At 33.2% G+C, this 25512-nt stretch overlaps 2 protein-coding genes across 2 annotated transcripts in view; one reads left to right on the plus strand and one right to left on the minus strand.

Annotated features, from left to right (window-relative positions):
* The window catches only part of LOC110033002, a gene marked incomplete at its 5' end in the record, with an annotated part of 37349 nt that extends 28582 nt beyond the window's left edge, over window positions 1-8767 (plus strand). Inside the window, 2 exon segments of the mRNA XM_020736822.1 lie at window positions 2556-2658; window positions 8459-8767. Of these exon segments, the coding sequence (XP_020592481.1) occupies window positions 2556-2658; window positions 8459-8568 (213 nt within the window).
* Window positions 8768-10620: 1853 nt separating this feature from the next.
* Window positions 10621-25512, minus strand: part of LOC110033001 (prolyl 4-hydroxylase 1) — a 38779-nt gene continuing 23887 nt past the window's right edge. Inside the window, exons 5-10 of the mRNA XM_020736821.1 lie at window positions 24966-25040; window positions 17321-17395; window positions 16291-16361; window positions 16136-16187; window positions 15958-16047; window positions 10621-10840 (exon numbers count right to left, since the gene is read on the minus strand). Of these exons, the coding sequence (XP_020592480.1) occupies window positions 10688-10840; window positions 15958-16047; window positions 16136-16187; window positions 16291-16361; window positions 17321-17395; window positions 24966-25040 (516 nt within the window). The 3' untranslated portion in view covers window positions 10621-10687. The remainder of the gene's footprint in view (window positions 10841-15957; window positions 16048-16135; window positions 16188-16290; window positions 16362-17320; window positions 17396-24965; window positions 25041-25512) is intronic.

Below are 25512 nucleotides of genomic sequence, written 5' to 3' on the forward strand. Positions count from 1 at the left end.
TGAACCGCTTTAGTACACGTTGAATTTTTTCATATTATGTATTCCTCTGTTTAAGAGAATGGTGTCAAAATAGCTCTCTTACTCTTTGTTAGTGGTCATTTTAGTCGTAGTGTCTATAGAAGTATCAATTTTGTCCCAGACTCATTTAAAGGGGTTAAAATAGCCTTATTTGGAATTATTTCTGCCCATATTAAAATAGTTTGGGTCTAGTTTGGTGCTTTTATAGACTTTGGGATTAAAATGGCTCCATATAAATATTCAAGGGGCTGTTTTGGCACTTAACTCATTCTATTAACGTACAAGTCCTTCAAATATACTTCTGTATGGCTACTTCGATATCGTGTTTCCCCTCAGAGCTCTCTCTTTGCTTCTAAGTTAGCAGTACGTCTAGCACATCCACCGTATATCAGTTAACCAGAATTAATTTTAATAGATATAAAATGCTTGAAAGATGAAAACATCATATGCTAATGTAATAGATAAAAATGTCTTGCCCTATCTTAATATGCATGTTAAAAGTGAAATTTCAGCTTTTGTTATATTGAAACTCAAACTATTTTACTTAACATTATTTTTGGAATGATCTGCTTCTTAAATCCCAAACATGTTGGATTTCTTGTATTTCTCCATCTACTTGGTTTCTTTATGCACTTCTAATTTGAGCTGGGGGAGCTATTAGGAATTCCTTCTCTGGCAACGGATCAATTACAACGTTTTTTTTTGCACATTACTGGATAATCACTTTATATTTAGGTGTACTGTTGTGAATTTTCTTCAACTCTAATTGCTTTCTTTCCCACAAGTTTGGGGCTAGTGTATTTTTATTCTGTTTCTGTTAACTTTGCATGTTAACTGCTTCCCTTTTAGCCAACTATTTTCAGGAAATACATTTTTTGGTGCAGATGTCTGAGATTTAACTCTCCGCATGTTATATCATTATGCAACCAGTACTTATTGATTGTCATCATTGTGAATAGTTAAAACCATAATTTTCATTTGCTCTTTTGCGTATGCTTTAAGGCTAACTTTGAAGGGGCAAATTAGCTTCAAGTTTGCTGGGGACTTCAAAAAATTGGCATTACTGCTCACGCACATTTGCACTTGTTCTAGAATTTTCTGGATGAAAGGACTTATTTATATTTGGTGCCATTGTGATAAATCTCTCTATGACTAGCGCTTGCTTCTGTTTTATTAGCTATTCAAAGCTGTATCTTATGATGCTACAGTTGTTGATAAACACGAGATGGAGGGACTAGTATGCTTTTGAACTCCAATGACTAGAATTTTCACTTGTTCTAGAATTGGCATTACTGCTTTGCTCGGGTACATTTGCACTTGTTGTAGAATTTTCTGAATGAAAGGACTTATTTATATTTGGTGCCATAGTGATAAATCACTGGATGACTAGTGCTTACTTCTGTTTAACTAACTACTCAAAGCTGTAACTGATGATACTAACGTTAGTTATAAACACCAGATGGATGGAATAATATGCTTTTGATCTTCAATGACTGGCTTATTTTTCATGAAATCGGTCATGTACTATTTTCTTCATCTTCTTAATTTGTTTTTATTTTTTATTTTTTCAAGAAAAGGCCTTCCCAAATAAGATTGAGGAGGGGTAGAGTAGAACCAATTGTTCCTTTTCTGAAACGTTATAAAAATGCTGAATGTGTAATGTAAGGAAGGGCTTGTGTGAGGGGGATGCTGGTCTGCTACTTGCTTCTATCTCCATGAAGAACAAAGTTGAATATGATCACTAGTGGATCTAGATGTGTTGCCGTGCTTGGATAGTTTCTGAAGAATGTGGGATGCAGATTTTGAAGTCAATCAAATTTAAAAATTTAACGTTCTTTGGAGAAAGAAGCTAGAGTTCTGTTCACTATTGTTCTGGATGGCTTTTATAAACATCATTATGGATCAGAAGTTGTGGAACGAGATTGCCTTAGTATGCTTTCACAATGCGTGGAAGAAGGTAGAAATCAATTTTTTTAGTAACAGATAGAAGGTAAGCATAACTAGCTCTTCTTTCTGTGACGTTGGCTCATGCATGGTGCTGCCCTTCTTCAGTTTATCAAGCCTAAGATTTTTTGCCCTCATTTGGTTGTATTGGAAAACTCCTGTCAAACATCATGTGAAAAGAAAAGGCAAGAAAAAGCCATTTGTTCATAACAAGATTAATTCTAAATTTTAATGCGTCTGAAGAAATATTGTTTTTCTTCCAAATTTTCATGAATCATAATCGGTGGAATATAAGCTTCCTGAAATAAGCTATACATGTCTTTTTTGATAATTTTGTCTATACCTTTTATTTTCCTAGTAATTCATAAGATTTGTAAGCTTTATGATGGTATGCATTCCTTGGTTATTATATTATTCGTGTTTAAAGTTAATGTTCGCCTTTTGAGAGTTATATTCTCAACTTTGAAGCAGCAGCATGGTCTTAATCCAGTCATATTTTACTTTTAACTTTTAGCTGCGTATTCAAAAATCACATGCGTTCTGTTCACAAAACCTACTATGACTTTATCTTTTTCGTCTGTTAATGGCTACAGGATCATAGTTTTGGTGGACCTAGATCTTCTGATACTTGGGAAAATGTCAGGCAAATTCGTGACAAGTTTGAATATGACAGAGAGAGAAAAATGAGAGAGAAAGGTTAGCTCTATCTGTTCATTTTACTGGTATATTTTTATTTTGTATCATATTGATGAAACCTTTCTTGAAAATTTAAATCATAAATTCTAGTTAGGTACTCAACCCCTTGAGAATCAAAATGGAATTATATTTCCTTTGTCCGCGTTCCTTCAAATTTGGAAGCATTTCGTCAATAACTAGCTTCCACCCTGTTTAATTATTGTCACCTTGTTCTCCTCACTTATGATTCAAATTATTCCTACATGATCGTATCTCAAATGTGCATGATGTCATGTTGAACATAAAGTTCCAGAGGGTGATATTGAGATACAATTTAATCTAACTCATAGAAAAAAAATTGATCGTATTTTGACATATGATGTGAGACAGTTGAGAAGCGAACAAATCGTTATGATTAAAATTCAGTGGGAATAAATGTTAAAAAAGGTAAGCCATACGGGAAAAGAGGCTAATATGAGACAATTCTATTCAGATATATTTGATTGTTAGCTAATTGTGAATGTTAAGGATGACATTTTTCTAAAGTGAGAATAATTCAACTATTATGGTGAGTTACATGAAAGCTAATATGGTGCTCGAAAGCTATAAAAATTCTATACCATATCACAAACTACCCTACTTTAAATTTCCGCCAATCTTTCTTTTCATAATGTAAAAATAGAGGGGGCATGTATTTCTCATTTTGACCAACTTAAGAAACAGATAAAACCTCAAATAACATATACTAACAGTTAATAAAAAGCAAATAAACAGTAAATAAAAGTAAGTACTATTATAAACACTATCTATAATTCCTATCTTGCCCTTCAAGCTATAGCACATAATCATGTCATAAGCTTATTGCAAATGTAACATGTATTTCTCATTTTGACCGACATAAGAAACAGATAAAACCTCAAATAACATATACTAACAGTTAATAAAAAGCAAATAAACAGTAAATAAAAGTAAGTACTATTATAAACACTATCTATAATTCCTATCTTGCCAAGCTATAGCACATAATCATGTCATAAGCTTATTGCAAATGTAATTTATTTGAGGATCTATGAGATATTGAGTGAAGATATATGCTAGATGATAATTTTAGTTGATAAAACAATGGCAAATGCACCTGGAAAGAAATTTTTTTATGCTGAAATGACAATCAATCCCAATGTTTTGTATTTTTCTCATGAAAAACTTGGTTGGAGACTATGCAACATTGCTTGATTGCATAAATCAACTTCATATGATTTTCGTAATTCAACTTTATTTGGCTTATTTCACCAAATTTTAATAATTGCAGCAAATTATTCAAACATATTAACTTGAGAATATGTTTGCTACTCTTCTATGACACCAAATTGAGAAAACAATATGTTGTCATAGAAGCTTATGTAAAGGAAATTTTACCTGTTCTGCAACAATTTAGTCAATTACTCAAGTTTGTTTTTTTCTCATATGGTAAGCCTTAGCATGATGCCCTTTTAATATATCTGAACATTCAACACGCAAAATTAAATGATTGTCATATGCTGATTGTAGAAATTGATTGCTTACACTTAAGAACAAATGAAATATTCAGTTGAAGAATCGTGAGATAGTTTAGTTTCCCACAAGTATTCTGTGTGGATATGATAAAGATTTACTTTGATCTGGTAAATGCTTTCAATTCGGATCTATTAGAGCCTCAATAGGTCTACAGTCCAACTTTTTTGTCTTTAGAATATTTAGTGCATTCATTTTGAAATACTATCACCAATACTTCGATTAAGCCACCTCAATACTTAGATAATACTTAAGTTCAAAATTGTTTTGTCCAGAAATGATTCGAGAAATGATATATTAACAAATACCTTCAATATAAGCAACCAAATAGATTTGCCAATCATTTTGAATGTTAAGTTGTTAAAACCAAGTGTGTCGAGATTGTTTAAGGCCATAAAGGGATCATCTCAACCTATTTACAATTTTCGAATCCCCTCAGGCACAAAGCCAAGAAATTGCTTCATATAAACTTTGTTATGAGCTGTCAATATATAAAGGCATTTTTAATTTCCATCTGATGAGTATGCTAATAATGCATGTCAACATATATAAGAAAGTCAAACAAAATGCGAATACATCTCATGAAACAAACCAAAAAGTTTTGAGTACGGCATTTGGCAACAGGGCGAGCCTTAAGATGACCAACCTTGGCGTTGTAAATCCAATGAGAACCAACAAAATATTAATCTGGAGGCAGACGAACCAACTTCAACTACCATTTGATTGGAATGCATCCTTTCCTTCTAAGTATTCAAAGCAATAAGAGGCGAGTCAACATGAGGTAGAGTTGTGGCATTTAAGTATGTTGGAGTATGAGGTGATTATCTATTACTTCTTCATGGCCAACGGGTCATGGTGTAGAACGTGGATGATAGACTCAAAGTTGATGAATAAAAGCAACCGCATGTTTTGGATTTAGGATTAGTGGGTGGCCTAAGGTCGGGAATGAAATGAATATTATAATGTGTTCAACATGAAATTAAAAGAAGAATATCAAATTTTAAAAGAAAGTGACATCTATTAAGGAAGATAGCAATCACTATCTGGAGAGCAACATTTGCATCTCTTTTGAAGCAGAGGGTAGCTAAAAAATATGCAATTAAAGGGCAAAAATAAAACTTAAAATTTTACCCTTCCATGTAATAAAATTATGAACAAAACATGTTCAACTCAAAACATAACAAAAGAGAACGCATATATTGGTTAAGAAAGAGAATAGTATGAGGAATTTGATTAAACAAGATTAAAGCTATCATGCAATTGATTAAATAACAAGTATCACTTCCTAAAAAATAAGGTGGAACATGACTAAGTCATGCAATCATAATAAAGTGGAAGTTTTTTGCATTCATCTTCTTCATTTTTTGTGTATGGGAAAATGATAATTGATAAAGGATGCTTTCTAAAGTGGTGCACGTTTGGAAGTAGAAAGTTATTCCTATGCATTATCAATAGAGTTTTCACTGTATAAAATCTGAACATAAATGCCAAATTGTGTTTGAATTTCAACCCAAATTTGTCAAAAAATTGGGGAACAACTATCAAAAAATAACCTTGTGCAATGAGACCAACCATTAATGAAGATAATCTAGTAATTAAATCAAGACTGGCATCAACACAATTAGTTCTCGAAATACTTAAAGGGCTTAAAAAATTTACATTTAATTCTTCTATGAGAGTGTGTTCTAGGCTAAATTTTTAGGGGATGGATTAGATATCAAATGATACACTACTCAAAGATTTCCCTCATTTTGCTAGAATTTTATAATTTTTTTGTGGGAATTCCTATAGGTACAAGTTCCTATGATAAATTATCTTTTATGATTACAAGAGGAAATTTCAATTAATTCTATTTGAATGGCACTACATGCGTAGTTTATAGTACCATTGATTTGGGTTTAGAATTGAAAAAAATTACTCTTGTTAGCATACAAAGGATAGTTGGGGAAATGATGATGAATTTGATCAAGATCTTATAATTTCATCTTCTTGTCATGAACCTTTATCTATTTAGCTAGAGGTAATCAACCTAGTCATACTTAATTATCTTTGTTATTAACCATGAATTGCATCATCTAAGTTCACCTTGAGTTGATATTTATTTATGTGGGGACAATTTCAAGTCAATCGTAGCTAATAAGGAATTTTGCACTAGGGTTCACAACTCAAGAAAGGTAGAACCATTGTATAATTTTCGGGATTTAGTTATGGTTGTAACTTAATAATTTCTTTTTTATGGCAAACCAATTGATCATAAGGCCTTGGTCATAATCATGAATTATTAATATTATGACAACGAATAACTAGTTAAGAGTACACTCGCCGTGTTCTTACTGCATAAATTATTTGAGAGTAATCATAAATGTACACTTATATGACATTAGCTCTTTTTAAGTTTAAATTATCTTAAATTTGTCCCCATCGATAAATTATTAGTGATGATGGATGGATAGCTGCGTTATGATTGAAGACATAGATTTTGCTTAAATGTTTTAAATTTTGTAATTTTTTTTAATTATTTTAATTTTAATTTAGATTTAAGCCTGAAATAGTTTTCTTTGAGATTGAGGATATCGTGATAATAGAGTCCCATTCGATTGAGATTTTCCGTCAATATGGCCATTGAGAGGAGGGTTGTTGGAAGTATTTATATTTGTAATTACAACTTAATTTTGATAGCAAATTCATCTGGTTAGGATGTGCAATGAACGTGTCCGTTACTAGAGTTTCTGAACGATTTAAACTTTTAACATTGTTACTCAGCTTAATTGTTTACATAGGATCTGGTTTATAAGCTTATATGTTTACATATGATTTGAGTTTATTTAAACATTTATTGTCATATAGAACTTTTCAATTTTGGCAAGATATGTAGACGATCACATTTGTATGCTGCATTTCTTCAAAGTTAATCCAAGTCTCTGTTGCATTACAAATCTCATCAACCCTACCCGCTTACACAGAACATCTGGTTTGTCTAAGAGTTGAACTTATGACCTGCTCTATAAGAAAAAATAACTCTTTAAGTGTTTGCATTTTGAAATATATTTTCTTTATTAAACAGTTTGAAATCCATATGCAAACATAAGGCAAAAATAATTTTATGAGATTTGCCGCTGAGCATTTGATTTTGATTATGTGATGGTGTATAGGACTGTCAAAAGAGCTCGTCATTTGCGAACCACGTGTTCGATTTGTTTGTTAAGCAAGTGAGTTATGCACTAATAATTTTTTTTAGCTCTATTTATAAACAAGCCGAACACAAACACATATTTTGGGCTCATTTTGGCTCGAAATAATTCATATGATGGGCTTGCTTGCATATTATACAGTTCATTTGAGGTAGCATTGTCGATAGCCATGCAAGGCGTTGAATTTGTGGTGAGAGAGAGAATGGATGGAGCCTTTTAATTTCTTTTTTCATTGACAATCCTAATACTTTTCATTCAACTGTGTTTACAGAGATAGGATTATAAGATAATACTAATTTAATTTTAATTTAAATCTATATTACTTCTAAAACTTTCATCAATTAACTAAAAATAAATATAATCCTTGCATTAAAAACAAAATTGTAAAAAATTTCAAAATAATTCTAGAGAATAAAATGTTATACAAAATCTAGAATATATATATTTTTTTCATGCATCTCTTGTGCTACGCATCAGCTTGCATAAACAATGATTGGCCTAACAAACTTTCAGTTATTATTGGGCTTGGTTGCCCAAAGATCGCTATTATGAATTATGAAGATTGTCTGAACTGCAAAACTTCCTTTTCAAAAATAAGGCATCCTAAAAAAAATTATAAACTGCACCAAACTTTTTGGTTGTTGATTGAAGCATCTCTATTTTGACAGTAGTTAGTTTAATTCCATGGTTCTTCTTACAACATATTGAAGCTGTTTTGTGATTAATTACATACATAGCACACGAAACATTGCAATTTACAAATCTAACACCCAGGTGATATTTTTTAACCATCGAAAGGATGCATTTACACATTCCATGATCAAACCATTGAGATTCTGTTAAAAATGAAACATATAGGTTGGGGTTTTATCATGAATTTTGATATTTGAGAGAGAATTTGAAAAATGGATGAAAGTGGATGCTAGATTTTTAAATAACAATGATTCGGGTTCTATGCATGTAATCACCCGTTCAATTTACCATCAGCACAAATCATCAAAAATTTTTTATTGATAAATATATCTCTGGAACATCTGTAAAATCTGCTATCTTACTTGATTTCTTCTTAAACGTTGCAGCATTTGCTCCCATGAATGCGGCAGACAATTTCAATCATCATGACTCGGCGGCTCCCAGAAAGCAGCCTTTGGATGCCAGCAAATATTTCCCTCAAAACTTAAGGGATTGAATTCGTAATACTCTTCAATCCTTTCTTATGATAGTTTTTGGCAGATTAGAAGAGGAATGTTCTATCGTACTATCCCACTATCAGGAACGAGGAATTATTCCAACGTTCTTTTCCCCATTGAAAATTATTTGATTATTGGTATTCTTGACTACCCTTTGTTGATGTATGAATAGGGCTGTCAAAATGGCTCCTTAAGAAGCTCGTGTTCAGCTCATTTTGGCTTGTTTTGGCTCGAAATACTAACAGTCAATTATATATATATTTGATGAATAGTTCTTTTAAAAAAAATAATTGACTACAAGGCTACAAAGATTTATAACCAATTAAAAGTATTAATTAAGAAAATAGAATAAAAATTATTAAATTAGATTCAAATGATGTTTTAAATCTTGTTTTAATCCTTGACATCTTATGGCTATGATTAGAGTTATCAAAATGACTCTTTGTTCGTGAACGGCTCGTGTTCCGCTCGCTAAGCAAACAAGACGAACACGAGCTCGTTTACGCCCCTATGTATGAATGATATAGTTTTAGCTGATTCAATCATTGTAAATGGTAGAATCCATTTGATTATTTGTGGTGATTTTGTGATCTGATGTTTGAATTTTGTTAGGCCATCGATCGGATTATTTTCAAAAATGTATTCATTGATGTTCATGTTTACATGCATATTTGAAGTATATGAAAATGTATAAATTGTAATTACTTATTTTTGTGTATATGAAAAAAGAATTTATGTATGACTTATTCGAACAAGGAAGAAAGATCTAACTTGGAAATATATCGAATTGAAATTTGAACTGACTTCATGGCATGTATGTATTTATTGTGGTAATGAGATAAATCAGGGTATATCTCGAGCCAATGAGCACTTGATTGGTTCTTCTAATACATCAAAAGAAGTAATTGCTGTGAGGAGTAAGAAAGTACATTCTGATGTAAGAGAGGAGCGGCTTATTTATCAGGGAGTAAGTAAATAAAAAAAATGTATTTATATGAAAGACAATGAGGTGGTTGATATAACTGAAAAAAATATCAACCGCCCTTACATTGTGGCAAAAGAGCATTTGAGAACAGTAACATATTTAAAATAAGATGTCCAATGCATACTTTTTCTATATAAGAAACCTGAAGGAGAAGTTGCTAGAAGAGAAAAATATGAGGCAAATGAGAATTAAAGAAAATGTCGATAAGAGTATCAGACAACAAACTATATAATACACTGTTAGCTGGTTTTATCAATCATGAATTCCTTTTAATGTATTGAAGTTGGAGAGTATTGATCATATGTTTGAGATAATCAGTATGGACCAGACCTTCAACCACCATCTTATCATGAGTTAAGAATTCTTTTACTTGAAAAGGAATTACAGTCAATTATAAATGACACGAAAGATCATAAAAAAATTCGAAAGAGAATGGATGCACTCTTATGTTTGATGGATGGAGTGATCGTAGAGAACGATCCATTATTAATTTTTTGGTTAATTCATTTTTAGACACTGTTTTCTTAAAAGTCATATATATATTTTGAATATTCAAAAATTACCGTGAAACTCTTTAAATTCGTAAAAAATTGGAGAAAATAATGAGCTTTAAGTGGTTACAAATAATATTTCAGCTATCTTCTTCTAGGACTTCTATGTCTATAATTTATTTTATTTGCAACTAAATGTATATATATTTTAGTTTTCTTAAGATTAAAGATTTTCAACACTTTTTTTTATTTAGGTCAATTGATAATGGAGAAAAAGATGCATATATCTATGTGCGGCACATTTTATTGATCTTATGTTAAAAGGATATTGGAAAGATTGGTGAGGTGAAAAAAACGATTAGAAGCTTTGGAGTAAACTGTATGTATGTATGTGTGTGTGTGTCTTTATATATATATATATATATATATATATATATATTTGCGCCGCGTACTCAGATCAGTTGATCGGACATCTGCTTGTTAGTTGTAAGTCATCTCTGGTATGGGGTTCGAAAGTCCCTGAGTGTAGGGTGGGTGTGGTATTCGAATTATTAGGTGCATTAGGATGACCCAGACTCATATCATAGCATCCGGATAGTACAACATCTCTCTTTTTTTTCTTCGCATATTGGATTGTAATTATTAAGTGAATATTTTTTTTCTTAATAAATCAACAGTGGTCAAAAGAAGGGAAATACAAACCATGCTCCAAAATAGTACAGCATCTCCTTTTTTCGGCTTTACACAAATCCCTCTTACGATGTCTCCACCACAGCTACATTTTCCATTTCCGGCCTAAAATGAGAATCAGATTAGGGTGAGGAAATATAAGGCTTTTTATAAATAGTCACCGAAGAAAAGGAAAATTGGGTTTTAAAAATCCATTAGAAAAAAAAAAAAATATATATATATATATATATATTAGATAAAAATATTCGCGAAAAATGCTTATGGGAAGAGTGTTGCATTTCAAAGTTAAATCAATCAATGGCAAGGCTTTACAGCAAGTACCGATGGAGTAATCTTTCTTCACAACATTGTTGATTTATTTTTTCCAAAACTTACTTACCGATGCACAAACACACCACACCACAGCCCAACATATTCACTTAATAATTACAATCCAATATGCGAAGAATAAAAAGCATTAGCCATACAGAGTGCCAGACGTAACCATGACTTATTGTGCAGTTCTGAACACATCAAGTACCATAAATTTGCAAGAACACCATGAATTAAGCTATAAATGGCATAGTATTCTTACCAAAAATAAATAAATAAAACAAAACAAAAAAACAAAACGAGTAATATTAGGAACTATAAAGATAATGATCTCAATGCAGTGATTGATATAGATTGATGATAATCACATCCTCTAGATCTCAGCCTACATACTATGGACAGTGTCAAATATCATCACCTTAATCGAAACGATTCTAGATAATTAGGGTCATTTCTCCTTATTTATGTATTTGGATCGATTTCATGTTTTAGCATATTTTGCATTATTTTAAGAGTAATTAGACATGATTTTTTTTTTTGCATGCCCAAAGGGCTAATTGAATATTAATGACAAATGCCTATTATAATTTCCAATTGTATTTACATGTCCTTAGGGCTACTTAAAATTCTAAACTTATCAACAGGTCATCTCTTAATAATAGATATAGTGAAAGGAATGGGACACGAGTGATGACTGATAACCAAGGTATAGACTATCTTCCCTCCCAGATTGAGACCAACTTCTTCTCCCTACCTATTCTTTTTGATTCAGTGCTTAATCTTGTACTAAAGTTTTCTATCGATAGTTTTTTGTTCATTATGTTCAGAGAGAGGTTTTTCTTTTGCTATTTCTGCATGCTCTTAGTTTCCTCACAATTGCGTCCTAAATTTTTTTCTGCTCATTAGAACGACCTTTTGTTTTACATCCAGGTTTCCGTTGCTGCTTGACTTACAGGCAAAAGCGTTACAAACCCTTCCCAGTTAGCCTAACTCTATCTAAGCCCAACAATGAATAGCACACACACGCCTAGGGGTGTAACTGAGCCAAGCAGACTCATGAGCCGGCTTAGACTCATCTCGATAAGTAACTCGTGAGCTGAGCTTGATAAGCTAACAAACCAAACTCAAGCCAACCAAACTCGACTAATTATTACGTGAGCTAACTCGTTTTAAAAAATATTAATATAATATATACTTCAAATATATTAAATTTGAGGGTATATTTTTAAAATTTTAAAATGTTAAAAAAAATAATACTTTATATTTTATAGCAAGAGATTTCTTATAATTTATCCCCTAATTGCTCATTTTATGTCATTTTATTATAGCAATGGTTTGAATTAATCTTATTTTCTCTTTTTCATAATAAACAAGCCAGTTCGTAAGTCGGCTCAAACTCGTAAAATTAAACTCGAGCTCAAGCTCAAACTTGATTAATTAATCAAGCTCAAGTCAAGAGTGGCTTGAGCACGACTCTACTCATTTACTCCCATACATCCAGCCTCCTCCTCAGTTCAGCCAGTGAGCCCAAAAAATGTTTTATTAATGTTATCAAAATTTGAATTCCAGAAGAAGAAATTGCATCTGCAGCTGCTCTGACCACTTGATAGTTGCAGAAATTTCACTATAGGGCATCACAGCGCAATGCCAGTAGCTTCACTATCAATGCTGTAAAAGTCCGTATTTAAAAAATGAGACAATACTATGTTGTAATTGTTGCCAGAGCAGGGATTCGATCACACCCCATGATTGACATATTGAGCTTTTATTGATGCCATGATTAGATTTCTATATTTGAGGAGTCCTATGTCATCTATAAGTTCAAAGTTTGGGAAGCTCCACTATAATATAGCGATCTCTCTCTAAGCTTTAACATAAATCCCATCCAAAAATTTGGTAGCAGATAGTTCTAGACTAGAAAACTTCGTTTGATTAAGCTATTTCATATTTTCTATTATTATATGATTTATACATGACCTAATTCTGGGAAATTTCTGATATTTACTATTAATGAACTATGCGCTTGAGAATTGAAATTACTGTATGCAATTGAACTTTAGCATCAATAATTACGATGGCATATCGCAGAATCTATAGCTTTATCTTATTGGCTGAATTCAACTGTGGGCCACAAAATTTTGCTAAAACTGGTTGAATAAAAAAGTGAATAAAACACAAAAAAAAAAAGGAAAAGTGAATAAAACACAAAAAAGGGGGGCCAGGGAAGATAAATTTAGGAACAAGAGCCCATGGTGTAAGTTTGGAACACTAGATTAACTGTAAATTAGTGAACATTTCTAATGTTGACTTTCAGACAACTAATGGTGAACATAAAGACAGACATGAACAGCATCGAATAGCTCCCTCATCATTCTTCACTAATTGAAGACCTTCAGAAGTAATAACATTATATACAGTGTCAACATTGTGCGCGTACATGTGTGGCTATATATAGCAAAAATACTATTGTCATGAGGTTGATAATCATGGTTTTTCAAGAGGGAAAAGGTTGATGCACGCACATTCAATGGTAAGCATGATCTTAATGCTTTCTTGGGTTACAAGGCTTTTTTCCAAAAGGAAAAATATGTCCAATCATTAACAGATTTGATTGACAAAGGTGAAGTTAAATGTGTTGGTCAAAAAACAGTGGTTATGTGTCTTAAGTGAAATTGATTGTTATTCCAGCTTGCCAATTACAACTTGGGCTCAAATAAGGCACCAGCACAAGAGACAATTATAGAACTTTTGATTCTATAAATAACTAATGGAATACTTGTTGACTTTAAAACATGACACTATTAATATCTAAGGACCTTAATCATTTTGAGGATTTTATCACCCAATTTATTTTAGTAGAGTAACCAATAGTCATAATGAGAAATGCATGACTGATTTAAAACAAGAAATTAGAAGGAAAATGAACTTCAATAATACTAAAACCTTAGAAGAAGCTCATCATCTAGCTTTAGAGATCTATAGGTGTCGCTAAAACCTTATTGCACCCATTGATTAGCTTTCTTTCATGAACAGCTCACAACAATCTTTAAGCCACCTAATGGTTTGTGAATCACTAAAAGAAGGAATTCTGACAACAAAACCCCAAATAATAGCACTTCATTCAATAAAAAAGGCTATGTTAAAACTGATGCCCACAACACAACATAGCCCAAGAATGAGATCTCTGTGAAGTTGATGATACTGAAGAAGAAAATTATGGAGATGTAGTGTACGATGGCCTAATATTTTACAAATCTTTTAGGTGTTTAAGTGTTTTTAAAAATAAGGTGATTTACTTTTTGAAATGAAAAATAAAAACATATAAAAATTATACTAATCAAACAAGTTTTAAAAAATAAAAGTGAAAATAAAAGCAAAAACAGAAAACAAAGTGATACCAAACGGGGCCTAAACTTCTCATGACGACCATTGCCCTCACTCTTAAAAGGCGAGTTTTTCTTGCCTTCGGAAAATTTCTGCACATTGATCATCATTGTACCGACACCTCATCCATGTTTGGTTCAGCTACTAGAAATTGCACTTACATGTGACCTAGGGATATTTGGACATTCTAATGTTGCAATGTAAGTCCTAAATGTCATCTCTTATAAGTAGACCACTTAAGGAAAGCAATAGAAAATTTCTGAAGATAGAAATGATATCTCACAAATGTGTTGCTGCACATTCTTAATCCCATCTCGGTTGAGACTAATTCTTTTTCCCCTTCACTATTTTTCTCTCTTATCTGGCCCCATCAATTATGCAAAATAGAGCCATGCATATTAGGTAAAGAAAGTGCACCTCATTAAGCTGGACAAGCAACCATACAGCAATAAGTAGTAAACTTCTTGAATCATTGATTAGCAGTAATCTCACAACATGAGAGAAGAAAAGTGTTTCACAGAATTTAAGTGATGCAGACAACTCATTTCTTCTAATATATATTTATAAGTTATTCTTAATATTTGGATAATTATCTATTTTAATGATAAGCCGCTTGATGTATCAATTAATGAAAATGTTCGTAGAGATGCCTTACTTACATAAGTACTTGCTACTTTTCATAAGCAATGCATAAAATGGCCAAAACATGCTTGAATAAATGAAGAGTACTGTTAAAAAAATGGTATAAATATGAAGTAGTTTCTCTATAAATATTAGGAGTGTTCTTCAATTACCTTCTCTATAAAGTTTCTAACAATATTTGGAGCGGTGTTGAAGTAACTTAGAAAAATGTATTTGCTACGTTTCATGAGCCATACATGAGGTAGCCAAAACTTCAGAAAATGTGTAAGTATTGTTGAATAATTGGGTAAACATTGAAGTAATTTCTCTTGAATATTTTGAGTAGCCTTGAAAAATTCACTTAAAATCAACCGTCTTATGCGTGGAGAAAATGAACTTCAGTTTCAATTCACGAACCATAGAAGATCAAAGGACAAGTAGTCGAAGAATAAGAAAACATGCATTTAAATTATCATTTATGTATTGTATTAAGGCCCTTTCTTATCTCTTCAAATGCTATGCTTTGTACTTTCATAAATACCATAATCATTGAATGAAAGTTGACATAGGATTACTTTGTTGAAAATGTAACAGGTGAGGGTTTGTAGCCCTCCCCTTATAAAGGACTTTGTAATCCCTTTATTAATATTATATTTAAATTTCTCTCCTCTCACTCTCTCCAACATTAAGTTATGCAAAACCATCATCAAAAACTAATAATGATACTAAACTCGCCAAATATATGGAATAATTCACAGCAAAGTTGAATATACAATTTCCTTTACCACTGAAGGTTGAAGAAACAAGAGATTCTAAGATATTGAAAGAAACAGGAAACAAAGGAAAGTATCTTTATAGAACCAGAGTGAGTAATATATTAAGCAAAACCAAAGGAATTAACTCACCATAGGAAAATGTGTTTCACCCCCTTCAACGTCATTGTTTAGATACATCAGCATTGTTGCTACACGTTGCCCACCACGTTTTAAGTTAAACTGCATTCAAATGATATGCTCGACAGAAACATTTAATAAATTAAAAGGGAGGGGGGAATTTAGAACTGGAGGTTATTAAATAACCTACAGAGTCAGAGAAGTAATCATGATGTGGCCTGTACTGTTGACCGACTTCATATCTGTAATAGAGAAAAAAAGTCTGACTACTCGAGAATGTACTGTGGAAAAAAAGAACATGCTTATAATGTCTAAGAAAGAAAAAAAGTAGCCTTGGAATTTTGCCTCAGAACTTGGATAAGCTCTCCATTTTCTGCAGGTATTTGAGAGAAAACGGCGATCCGCCTTTCAATAGCCTAACCAGAAAGAATGTTTAAATTAAGGTAATAGAAAACATCTTTTCCATAACATTCATCGCAATTATAACTAAGCAAATGAGAAATCACGGATACAGAAATAAAAAATAAAAAGTAGATCCCTAAGGTTTGTGGTGTCTCGTTTATCAGTCCATCAAAGTCAAAGCTTTAACTTATATGTCACTAAAACAACTAAAGATCCATAAAGAAGCAAAACTGAATGCCACAGATACATTAAGTAAATATAACCTAAGTTTCTGGCAGCTTGCTTACATGTCCATCCCTTCAATTTAATCCCATATGTCCCTATTAGCAGTATGATACTTGCGCTCGGTTTCCAGCCATTAAAACCAAATTGATCCTGTTAGCTTCTTATTAAGAAATGGACTCAAATAAATGATAAAAGGACTTTTAAAAAATTGTTAAGAAGCTAACATTTGATGTGTCCGACACAAAAGACCTAACTGTATCATTATAAATTGATTTTCCAGAATACGACACAGTATGAAGGGAAGGTAGTGGAGAACATGTTAAGAAACATCTGGAGCCAACAGACAATTTTTTTTCCAGCAAATTTTTTAGTTTATCAAAGACATTACTTTTGAGGCACGGTGATTTCCTTTTTTAGAGTTGGACCACAGTAAAATAGCATATTGAGATGTGAATCTTCAAGCTCACGAGACCGTGTATGTATGGATTACTCATTGGCAGATACTATCCTCTGATTAAAAAGCCACAAAGTAATGCAGCAGAGGATAAAGCTAATAAACATAAAACTCGAACAGCCTAGGCTTTAGATTCAACGAATATAGTTATAGAATGGCTTTACTAGGTTTATATAATTTTAAATTTGATTACAGCTTGTATAATTTTACATGGCTAGCATTAACATTTTCATGCACAAGAAAACGTACTGTAAAATCAAGACAAAAAAAGAAAACCTTGAAACTAAAGCTAACCTGAATAATGGGAAATTTTCTCTCCTCTGATCTCAAAAACATGCCAGAACTCGTACGTACTTCACTCTTAACTCCCTGAAGATGTCAAAACAGTTACATAAAGACAATAAGTAAAACATATATAGTAACGCATATAGCAATATACGTAAGAGATTTTAAGAAGGGCACAAGTTTTGTAGACAGGCATTCTCCTGGCGGTTTCTATACAACAGTAGAAGAGAAGGCATCTTCAGCCAATGCACAGTTATATTAGCTACTACCAAAACTTTATTTGAGCTACAAGCACTAATAAAAATAGGAAGATTTAAGTACATACCACACAATTCCTATGTAAATACATATATAACACCTAAACTTTCATTTTTACATTTATAATATGTGCCTATGCATGAAAAAGTATATTTCACTTTTTAAAAATTAATAGTGGTATTTTTCATGTGCTTTGAAAATTTTTGAGTGTTATAGATGTAAAAACTAAAGTTTAGGTGTTAGATATGTAAATACATCTGAATTATTTTTATGGATGCAAATGATCCAAAATAGTGATTACGTGGTATGTTATGTAAATGACCTAAAAAAGATGTTTCGTGTACATCAAAAAAGAAAGATGTGTTTTTATCTTCGGCTAACCTAGCGGTACAATTGAGCCTCAAATGACCACCAGTCATGCCAATCAACTCTCGCCAAAATCAATTAAGTCCATGTACATTCTGAATTTTACCTGGGTAAACCCAGCTTAATAAATTGGACCTGGACTTAGCTTTGGCCCACTAGCCCAAGCCAAATTGGTCCCATCCAGGCATATTTCAACCTATGGCTGCCTCCAAATTCCCCTTTGAGCCAATCCATGATGGTCAATTAAGACTAATGTATTGGACTGAGCTTAGCCATGCCAATTTTCACAATCAGACTGTGGCCCAACCTACAACAGTTTCCCAAGCATAGTTGGGTTAATTAAGTAAATTGGTTAAATTTGGCTAAGTCTAGGGGGAAAGATGGGTGCAGAAAAATTCAAAAACCTGATTAAGAAGTGAAAAAAGGCCTTCAAATCCCTAGACCTAAGCAACCAGATGATGCAGGCAAGATCGGTGAGCCCAACTACTACCATACCATGGAAGTGTCAACCACTTGATTGAAGATTAGTAAAACATTGAGGATTGGGGAAAACAAATATCAGATGGAAGACAAAGTTTTCCCATAAATTCTTGATACATGCAGAGAAAGGAGATATGAAATTCAGGATGGAATCCTCGATTTACTAGGAGTTGTAGTTGAAACATCAGCGTCAAGAAAAGGTGACTGGTGGGTCTCTAATTGTTCCAAAACCCAAAAAAGATGATTCGACAGCTAAAGCATGCTCTCAATGTCAAGTAGAAGGATCCGGTGATAACTAAATAACAATTAAGAGTCGTCAAAAAAAGTTGCACTTACCCTAATTATCAAGATTGAAGAGGATTAGCAATAGGTTGGTTAAAAGCCTAGAAAGTCCAAAAGCAAAGTGGTCATTACAGATAGATTACTAAATGTGTTGAGAGAGCGTCTATATGCAAGTTTCAATGTTGTTGGCTTCTTTTATCTCGATCATTTTACCCCCAACAAAATAAAATTCCAAAAAAAGCTTGTTATATGGTGTCCCATACAATAGGGCATGTTCACTCCAAGAATGAAATCAATCTTCCTTAAATACCGAAAAGAAAAAGAGTCCATGCCTGTATGTGAAATGGGTACATTCTGCATTTGAAGCAACACCCGCTACTATGATGTCACTATAACATAACCAAGAGACTTGGAGATAATTGACTCGAGCTATCCAGGTCGTGTTTGAAGAACAATCAATTTCAACCAAGAATCCAATTTGCTGAATCCTTTGCAATTTAGAGGAAGATCTGCCAACATGGATACAAAAGTCACAGTTAAAGATAAAAGAGAAAAAAAAAAAGAATAGTTTTCCCACCTGAAAGCAAGTTACATTAACCAGGGTCCACTATAATGTTCTTCCCATTTGATAAGGTTCTCCTCACGCAATATCCATAATGCTCTAATGATGTCACCAAAACTGAGGGAGATACTCATAAAATCCCAATTCAACTTGGAGATCTATAAGGCATATTTTGTGGAAGAAGTAAATAAAGAGACCCTCTAAATGATGAATATCCTAGCGTGAACTTCACTAATGAAGACCCGCTCCTTTAAACAATAGAGCACAATCACCAGATTTAAAGCCACAACCAATGTGAATGGGCCAAATCTTAACAAGATCACAATAAAATCTTGCGACTTCAGCTAATATCATAAACATTAAGAACAGAAGGAACTACATACTTAGTGGATAGATCTAAAGTTCATATCAACTAATGTTAAGCGGATTATATAAAAAAGATCAAAAGATTATAGATTAGTTAGCTCTCCTCTGCCGATTCAATGTCATCAGAACAAGGGCCAAGCTTCATATTAAAGATGTCAACCCTTCAATCTGAGTTCTTTGAAACAATCACGGTTGCACAAGCACGAGATAATCTCATCTTCATCAGTGCATAAATTATATGCATGATGGCATTAAGCACTATACAACATGGATATAACAAGAGCTGGACATCTATAAAGATGTGAAGCTCAGACGAAGAGGTTTATAATCTAATGCTGCACAAGCTACAAACACACTACTTACGAAAGAAAAATGATAAAACACTCAATTAGGGTATAAATCAGAAATATAATTTCTAAAACACAAATCAAATAAAAAGTATCTTAAAAAAACAAGTTATAAATAGTTTTCTCATATTATAATAAGAAAAGAGGAATATGAATAAATCAATAAGAAAATAAAAGGTTAAATTTGAAGTCGATGTCCCCAACCACCATTTGAACCCACAATCGCGGGTGTTATTGCGCTTCGCGGATACCCGGGATCTTGCGATCCTAAGGAGAAACACCCCACATCATTCTCCAAGGCTACAAGAAGCTTCTTCTTCTTCTCTGAAAGAAACTAGATCCCACTGTCAGATGTTCTTTTCCATAAAACACTTAAAGAAAGTTCCAAAGCCGTGGTTCACCGCTCCTTTATGACAATCTGTCGGTGAGTTCAACCGAAACTTATCACTCAGGTTATTCCCTAGTCTTCCAAAAAAACTCACAAATTTCTTATCATCATCTAAACCGATGACATGTTGGATTATCCTCATTAGTAACAGCTTAGGAGGTAAATTGTAAGTCTAAAAATCCTAAAATTCTCTTATCTGAGATTATCTGTGATTGATATCGGCTCCTCAAACTCATGACACTCTTGGAACCAAAGTCATTCTTGTTGATACTCCACTTAACAACTGCAAAAAAGTTGTTTGTGACTCTACATCCTCAAACTCTTGATTAACACTAATTACCTCAAACTCACTACTTTTTTGGACTACCAATGTTAATCCTGTTGTAGTATCTCTCATGAACTTAGCTTGAATCACTAAAATCTCTCCCTCATCAACTGAAGCTAGTACTCCTCTCCGTTCTCCTCAAGGACTTCACCCTTTGCCTCTCCACTGTACACTACTGAGTGAAAGATATTACCCTTTTGTTTAGGCAATCAGGAGCATTACGCCCAAAATCATAGCATTTGAAGTAATTCCTGGCTAGGACGGATATGGGAGTATTAGTTGTCTTCATTTTTTTCTCCACTCTGAACTAATTTTTCCTCGGGCTGGGCTGTCTGGAACGCTCCAATGGGTGTAAACTTGTTATTTAATCTAATAATTGACCCTATTTGAAAGGAGGTGTGGATTTGATACTATTGTGTTGTCTCTCCACCTTCAGGGCTAGGGTATGAACATCATGTAGTGTCCAACAGGGTTGTAACTAGACCATAGTGCCAATGGATGATCTTAATCTCCTCAGATATCGAGCTATTGTGTTATCCTCAGGCTCCACTTGATCACACCTTAACATAAGTTGCTCGAACTCAACGGTGTATTCTTCTACTGAGAGATCTTGAACAAGGCAATAATTTTACTCTTCCATTCTCACTGTTGAAGATGCTTCAGATTCTCCCACCACAAGAAAGCATTTTTTTGAGCTTGATGGCTGTTAATTTAAATATTTTATCCCAGGGAACATCTTTGTACTAAAAAATTCGGTCCATTATTTATAGCTACCCGACAAACTCGTCTGAATCCATGCAACTATTAAAATCTAGTAAATCTACCTTTACTCCAAAATCCCGATATCACGCCTGATATTCCATGTCAAATCGTCAAGGTATTGGTTCTTGATTATTGAAAACTGTCTGATGAAAGAGATCCAATTCCTTCTCTCGATATGGTGAGTCACCATTGTGGTTATGAGTGACCACTTCGAGTTTTATCCTCTCAAAGGAGCAAGGCTTTGTTGCAGTTGAATGATTTTTCGCTGTATATCTTCCATAACAAGCTCCTAGACATCTCTATATAGATTTATCCTAGGCGGTATTGTCTCTTTCTATCAATTAAGGTTTTCATAGGTGCAGGATTGTAGATAAAAAAATGGTGAAATTTAGGGTATTGCTGGCAAGTGTCAAGGCAAATTTTAGGTGAAGGTAGGGGGTTGGATTTTGAAAATTTAGGGTTCAGGTTAGAAATTGCGGTATAAATGATTTAGGTATGATAGATATAGAAATAATTGAGAGAAAAAAATTAGGGACTAGACGATTCCGTTCTAGGGCACCTAGAAGATGTTTAAAAAGTGTTTTTTGCGGAGAGGTGGTTGTGGAATGACAAGGGGAAGATAATAGGTGAGTCTGACGATGTTATTGGGAAGGATGTAAGAGAAAAATCTGTTATTGGGCAATAGGTAGGGCAAGTGCGACAACTGTCCAGAATGAAAACAACAGTCCAACAACGTATCGACAAGGTATGGGCGATTGGACAGCGAATCGGAAGAAATAAAATGACGATTTTCTATTGTGACTAGCAGATGGACGCAGATCTAATGGCTGTCCCGACTGAAAAATAGCAAACAGAACTCTAAATCAGTAATGTATGGGCGGCGAGGAGGTTCACCACCTATTCCTGCACAAGCTACATACATATTTCTTGCGAAAGGAAAATCCACACAACTCCATTATGGTGAAAATCAAAGATAAAATCTCTAAAAACACAAATCAAATCAAGTTCCTAAAAAAAGAAAATAATAATATAGAAATAGTTCCCTCATAGAAAAATCTAATTAGAAAATAGATGAATATGAATGAAATCAACAAGGAAAGGAAAATAAAAGGCTAAATTGGAAGTCGGTATTTGCCGCCTCCGCTCGAACCCAAGATCACAGGTGTTATTGCGCTCCAAGGATATGCAAGATCCCGCGATCCTGCGGAACAACGCCCCACGTCAAAGCCTTCTTTAAATGTAAATTTATTGTTATAGTACTAATGACACCTTACATGTGATCATAGCTCAAATGTTAAACCTATGGATCTTCAAGGAGATTATGTCGGCGGCACTGATCCCACACTATCAGTTATAGGAAATGTTGCAACAATAAAATTGAAAATGCTCTTCTTGAATTTATACAGACAACACAAAAAATGTGATACTTTAATATTCTGGAACAAGAATGACACCAATTTACCGATACATCTTGGACACTGTTGAAAGTAATATGGAACAAGAATGAAGAAACCCTAAAAAAGGTCGGACAAATGGGCACAACCATTTGAATAAATGTGTGGCGCCGTAAGTCTAGAGTCATTTCCAAAAATTAAGCAGTTGAAAGTTGAGGCCTTGGTTACATCAATGATAAACATCCATCACAAATACATATCTTTTCATTATAAGGATTGTTGAATTGGCCAACACCTACAAATAAGACAAACTAGGCACAAGCTTATTTACCAAAAAATTCAGAATGTTCCAAGAAAAAGACAAATAGGCTGCTATCCATGAATCATAACTTAAAAAGATCAATTTCGGATCAAAAGAAGAACCATCTTCTGCCTGCATCAAGTATTGCTTCCCAACAATGAAACCAAGATATTAAAGAAGCTCTTCGGATTATACTGAACTTGGAATGCAAAGATTAAAACCTCAAATGGCATTACACAAACTCGTCAACATCGTAAGGAGGTCCATGTTACGCAAACCCTTACAAAGAATGCAATCGAAGATTGAACAAAATGCAATCACTGAAATGAAGAATTCATAAAGCCAAGCATCATACCTATGCATGCATAGCTTTTGGAATCTAAGAAAGACATGCTTAAAGGATGATTACATGTTGCACTTTTGGAATAAAAAAAAGGCATGCTTAAAGGATGATTACATGTTGCCTATAACAGAGCTTATGATCGACAATGGGCTATGCATGACATGTTCTAATTAATAAAAAAATCATCCAAATATACAACAAATCCTGATGGTGTAAAAAGATAATAAACATAATACCTTTTAAGCACTCATCAATATTTCATGTCAGAAAACAATGCAATTCGGCCTCCCAACAGGCTATGAACTACATCTTTGACAAGCTCACACAAGCCAATAGAGTGCTATATTGATGATTTTTTTATCAAAGTATCTTTCTAAGTACCACATCAAAGACATTTTAGATTACTTTAAAAGTGCCTCTACAAATTTAGCTTAAGGATAGATCCATTTAAATATTTGGCATACCAGATCACCTCAAGAAAATTACCGAGCTTTGGGATGTGCCACTCAAAAATCAAGATTAGCCCTTTGAAACTAAAGGCCTTCAAGAAAATGTTGCTTCAAAGACATCTAAAACTTTGTGTTCAATCCAAGGTAGACTAGCCTATGCTGAATGAATCATATTAAGCTTATCGGGTAGGTGTCGGCACTTCTCAAGATTGATAAAAAAGATGTGTGTTCAAAAAAAGCTTTAAATGTATGGAAATTTAGCAACATGTAGTGACATGACATTGCATTTCCAAATAAGTGTTATGCTAGAATTAAGAGTGTAAACAAGTCGAGCTAAACTCGAGCCACCCCTAACTTGAGTTGGAGCTTCTTTAATTAAACAAGTTCAAGCTCAAACTCAAGCCGAGTTCTGAGTTTAAGACAACTCATTTATTATGATAAAGAAAATAATTTTAATTTGGATAAATATTGTCATAAAATGATATAAGAAAAATAATAAGAAATCACTTCGTATAAGAAAGTGATAAATAATTTTTGAATATTTTTAAATTTGAACTTAAAATCTTGAATCTTACTTAATTAAGCATATTTTATATTAATATTTTTTAAACAACTAGCCCGCGACCTAACAAATCAAATTAGGGGTGGCTCAAGCTTTATCCGTTAGCTCATTAAGCTTCATTCATCAGCCATTTATTAAGCCAAGTCCAAGCTAGCTTGATTCAACAACATTCCTACTTGGGACTACATTGACATAACAAAAGGATAGGGTCCATAAGAAAAGAATTTTAAATATTCATTTTTATTAATTTTACATAGTTTTAGTTCATTGAAGGTTTAAAAAATAAAGTAAAATAAAATCTAAAAACAATCCTAAAATTGCCTAAACATTGAATCATAATTTATTATGACTAAATTTTAGGTGGAATAATATCATTTAGGGAGAAATGCCTACTTTGAATAAAAACAATAGAAGCTAACAAATGGAGCTATAGAAATAGCATTGAAGATAGATAGCTATATGCGGTTACCTTCCCTGTTTTAGCATCAACGACAGTCGAAGTTTGAAGCCGAGGTCTAGAAAGTGCTCTCAAATAATCACACTCCTGCATGGATCCAAAAACTTTAAACTTCTGCAATACCAGTATGATACTAAAACATTTATCACTTGGAATAGTAAAAAAAGTATAAATTTGAATACACAGCCAAAAAAAGAGATCATTTAGCCTTAATGTTGCCAAAAGGAAAAAAAAAACAGAATAAAGTAGGCCCTAAACTAATGGAAAAAGGAAGCTTAAAATCCAAAAACAAATTCCTAAAATGCATAACCTTTAAGAATTGAGACGTAACTTTTTCTAATTATATCTTCATTGACCGGATGCAAAAAGCAGTTCACAATAGTCAATCCATATCATCAGCATCTGATGACATTAACGATTAAGATGCGACTTTCAAGAGCAGATGCTGCTTGCAAGGCAAATCAAGACATCCATTACATGAATTCCTCTCTAATGGATGTCACTAATACGAACTAATTCTCTAGGTGTGGCTAATTCCTTGAGCTACGTGATCGGGAGA

Source organism: Phalaenopsis equestris, unplaced genomic scaffold (genome assembly GCF_001263595.1).
Source record: "Phalaenopsis equestris unplaced genomic scaffold, ASM126359v1 Scaffold001079, whole genome shotgun sequence".
NCBI classification, from domain to species: domain Eukaryota; kingdom Viridiplantae; phylum Streptophyta; class Magnoliopsida; order Asparagales; family Orchidaceae; genus Phalaenopsis; species Phalaenopsis equestris.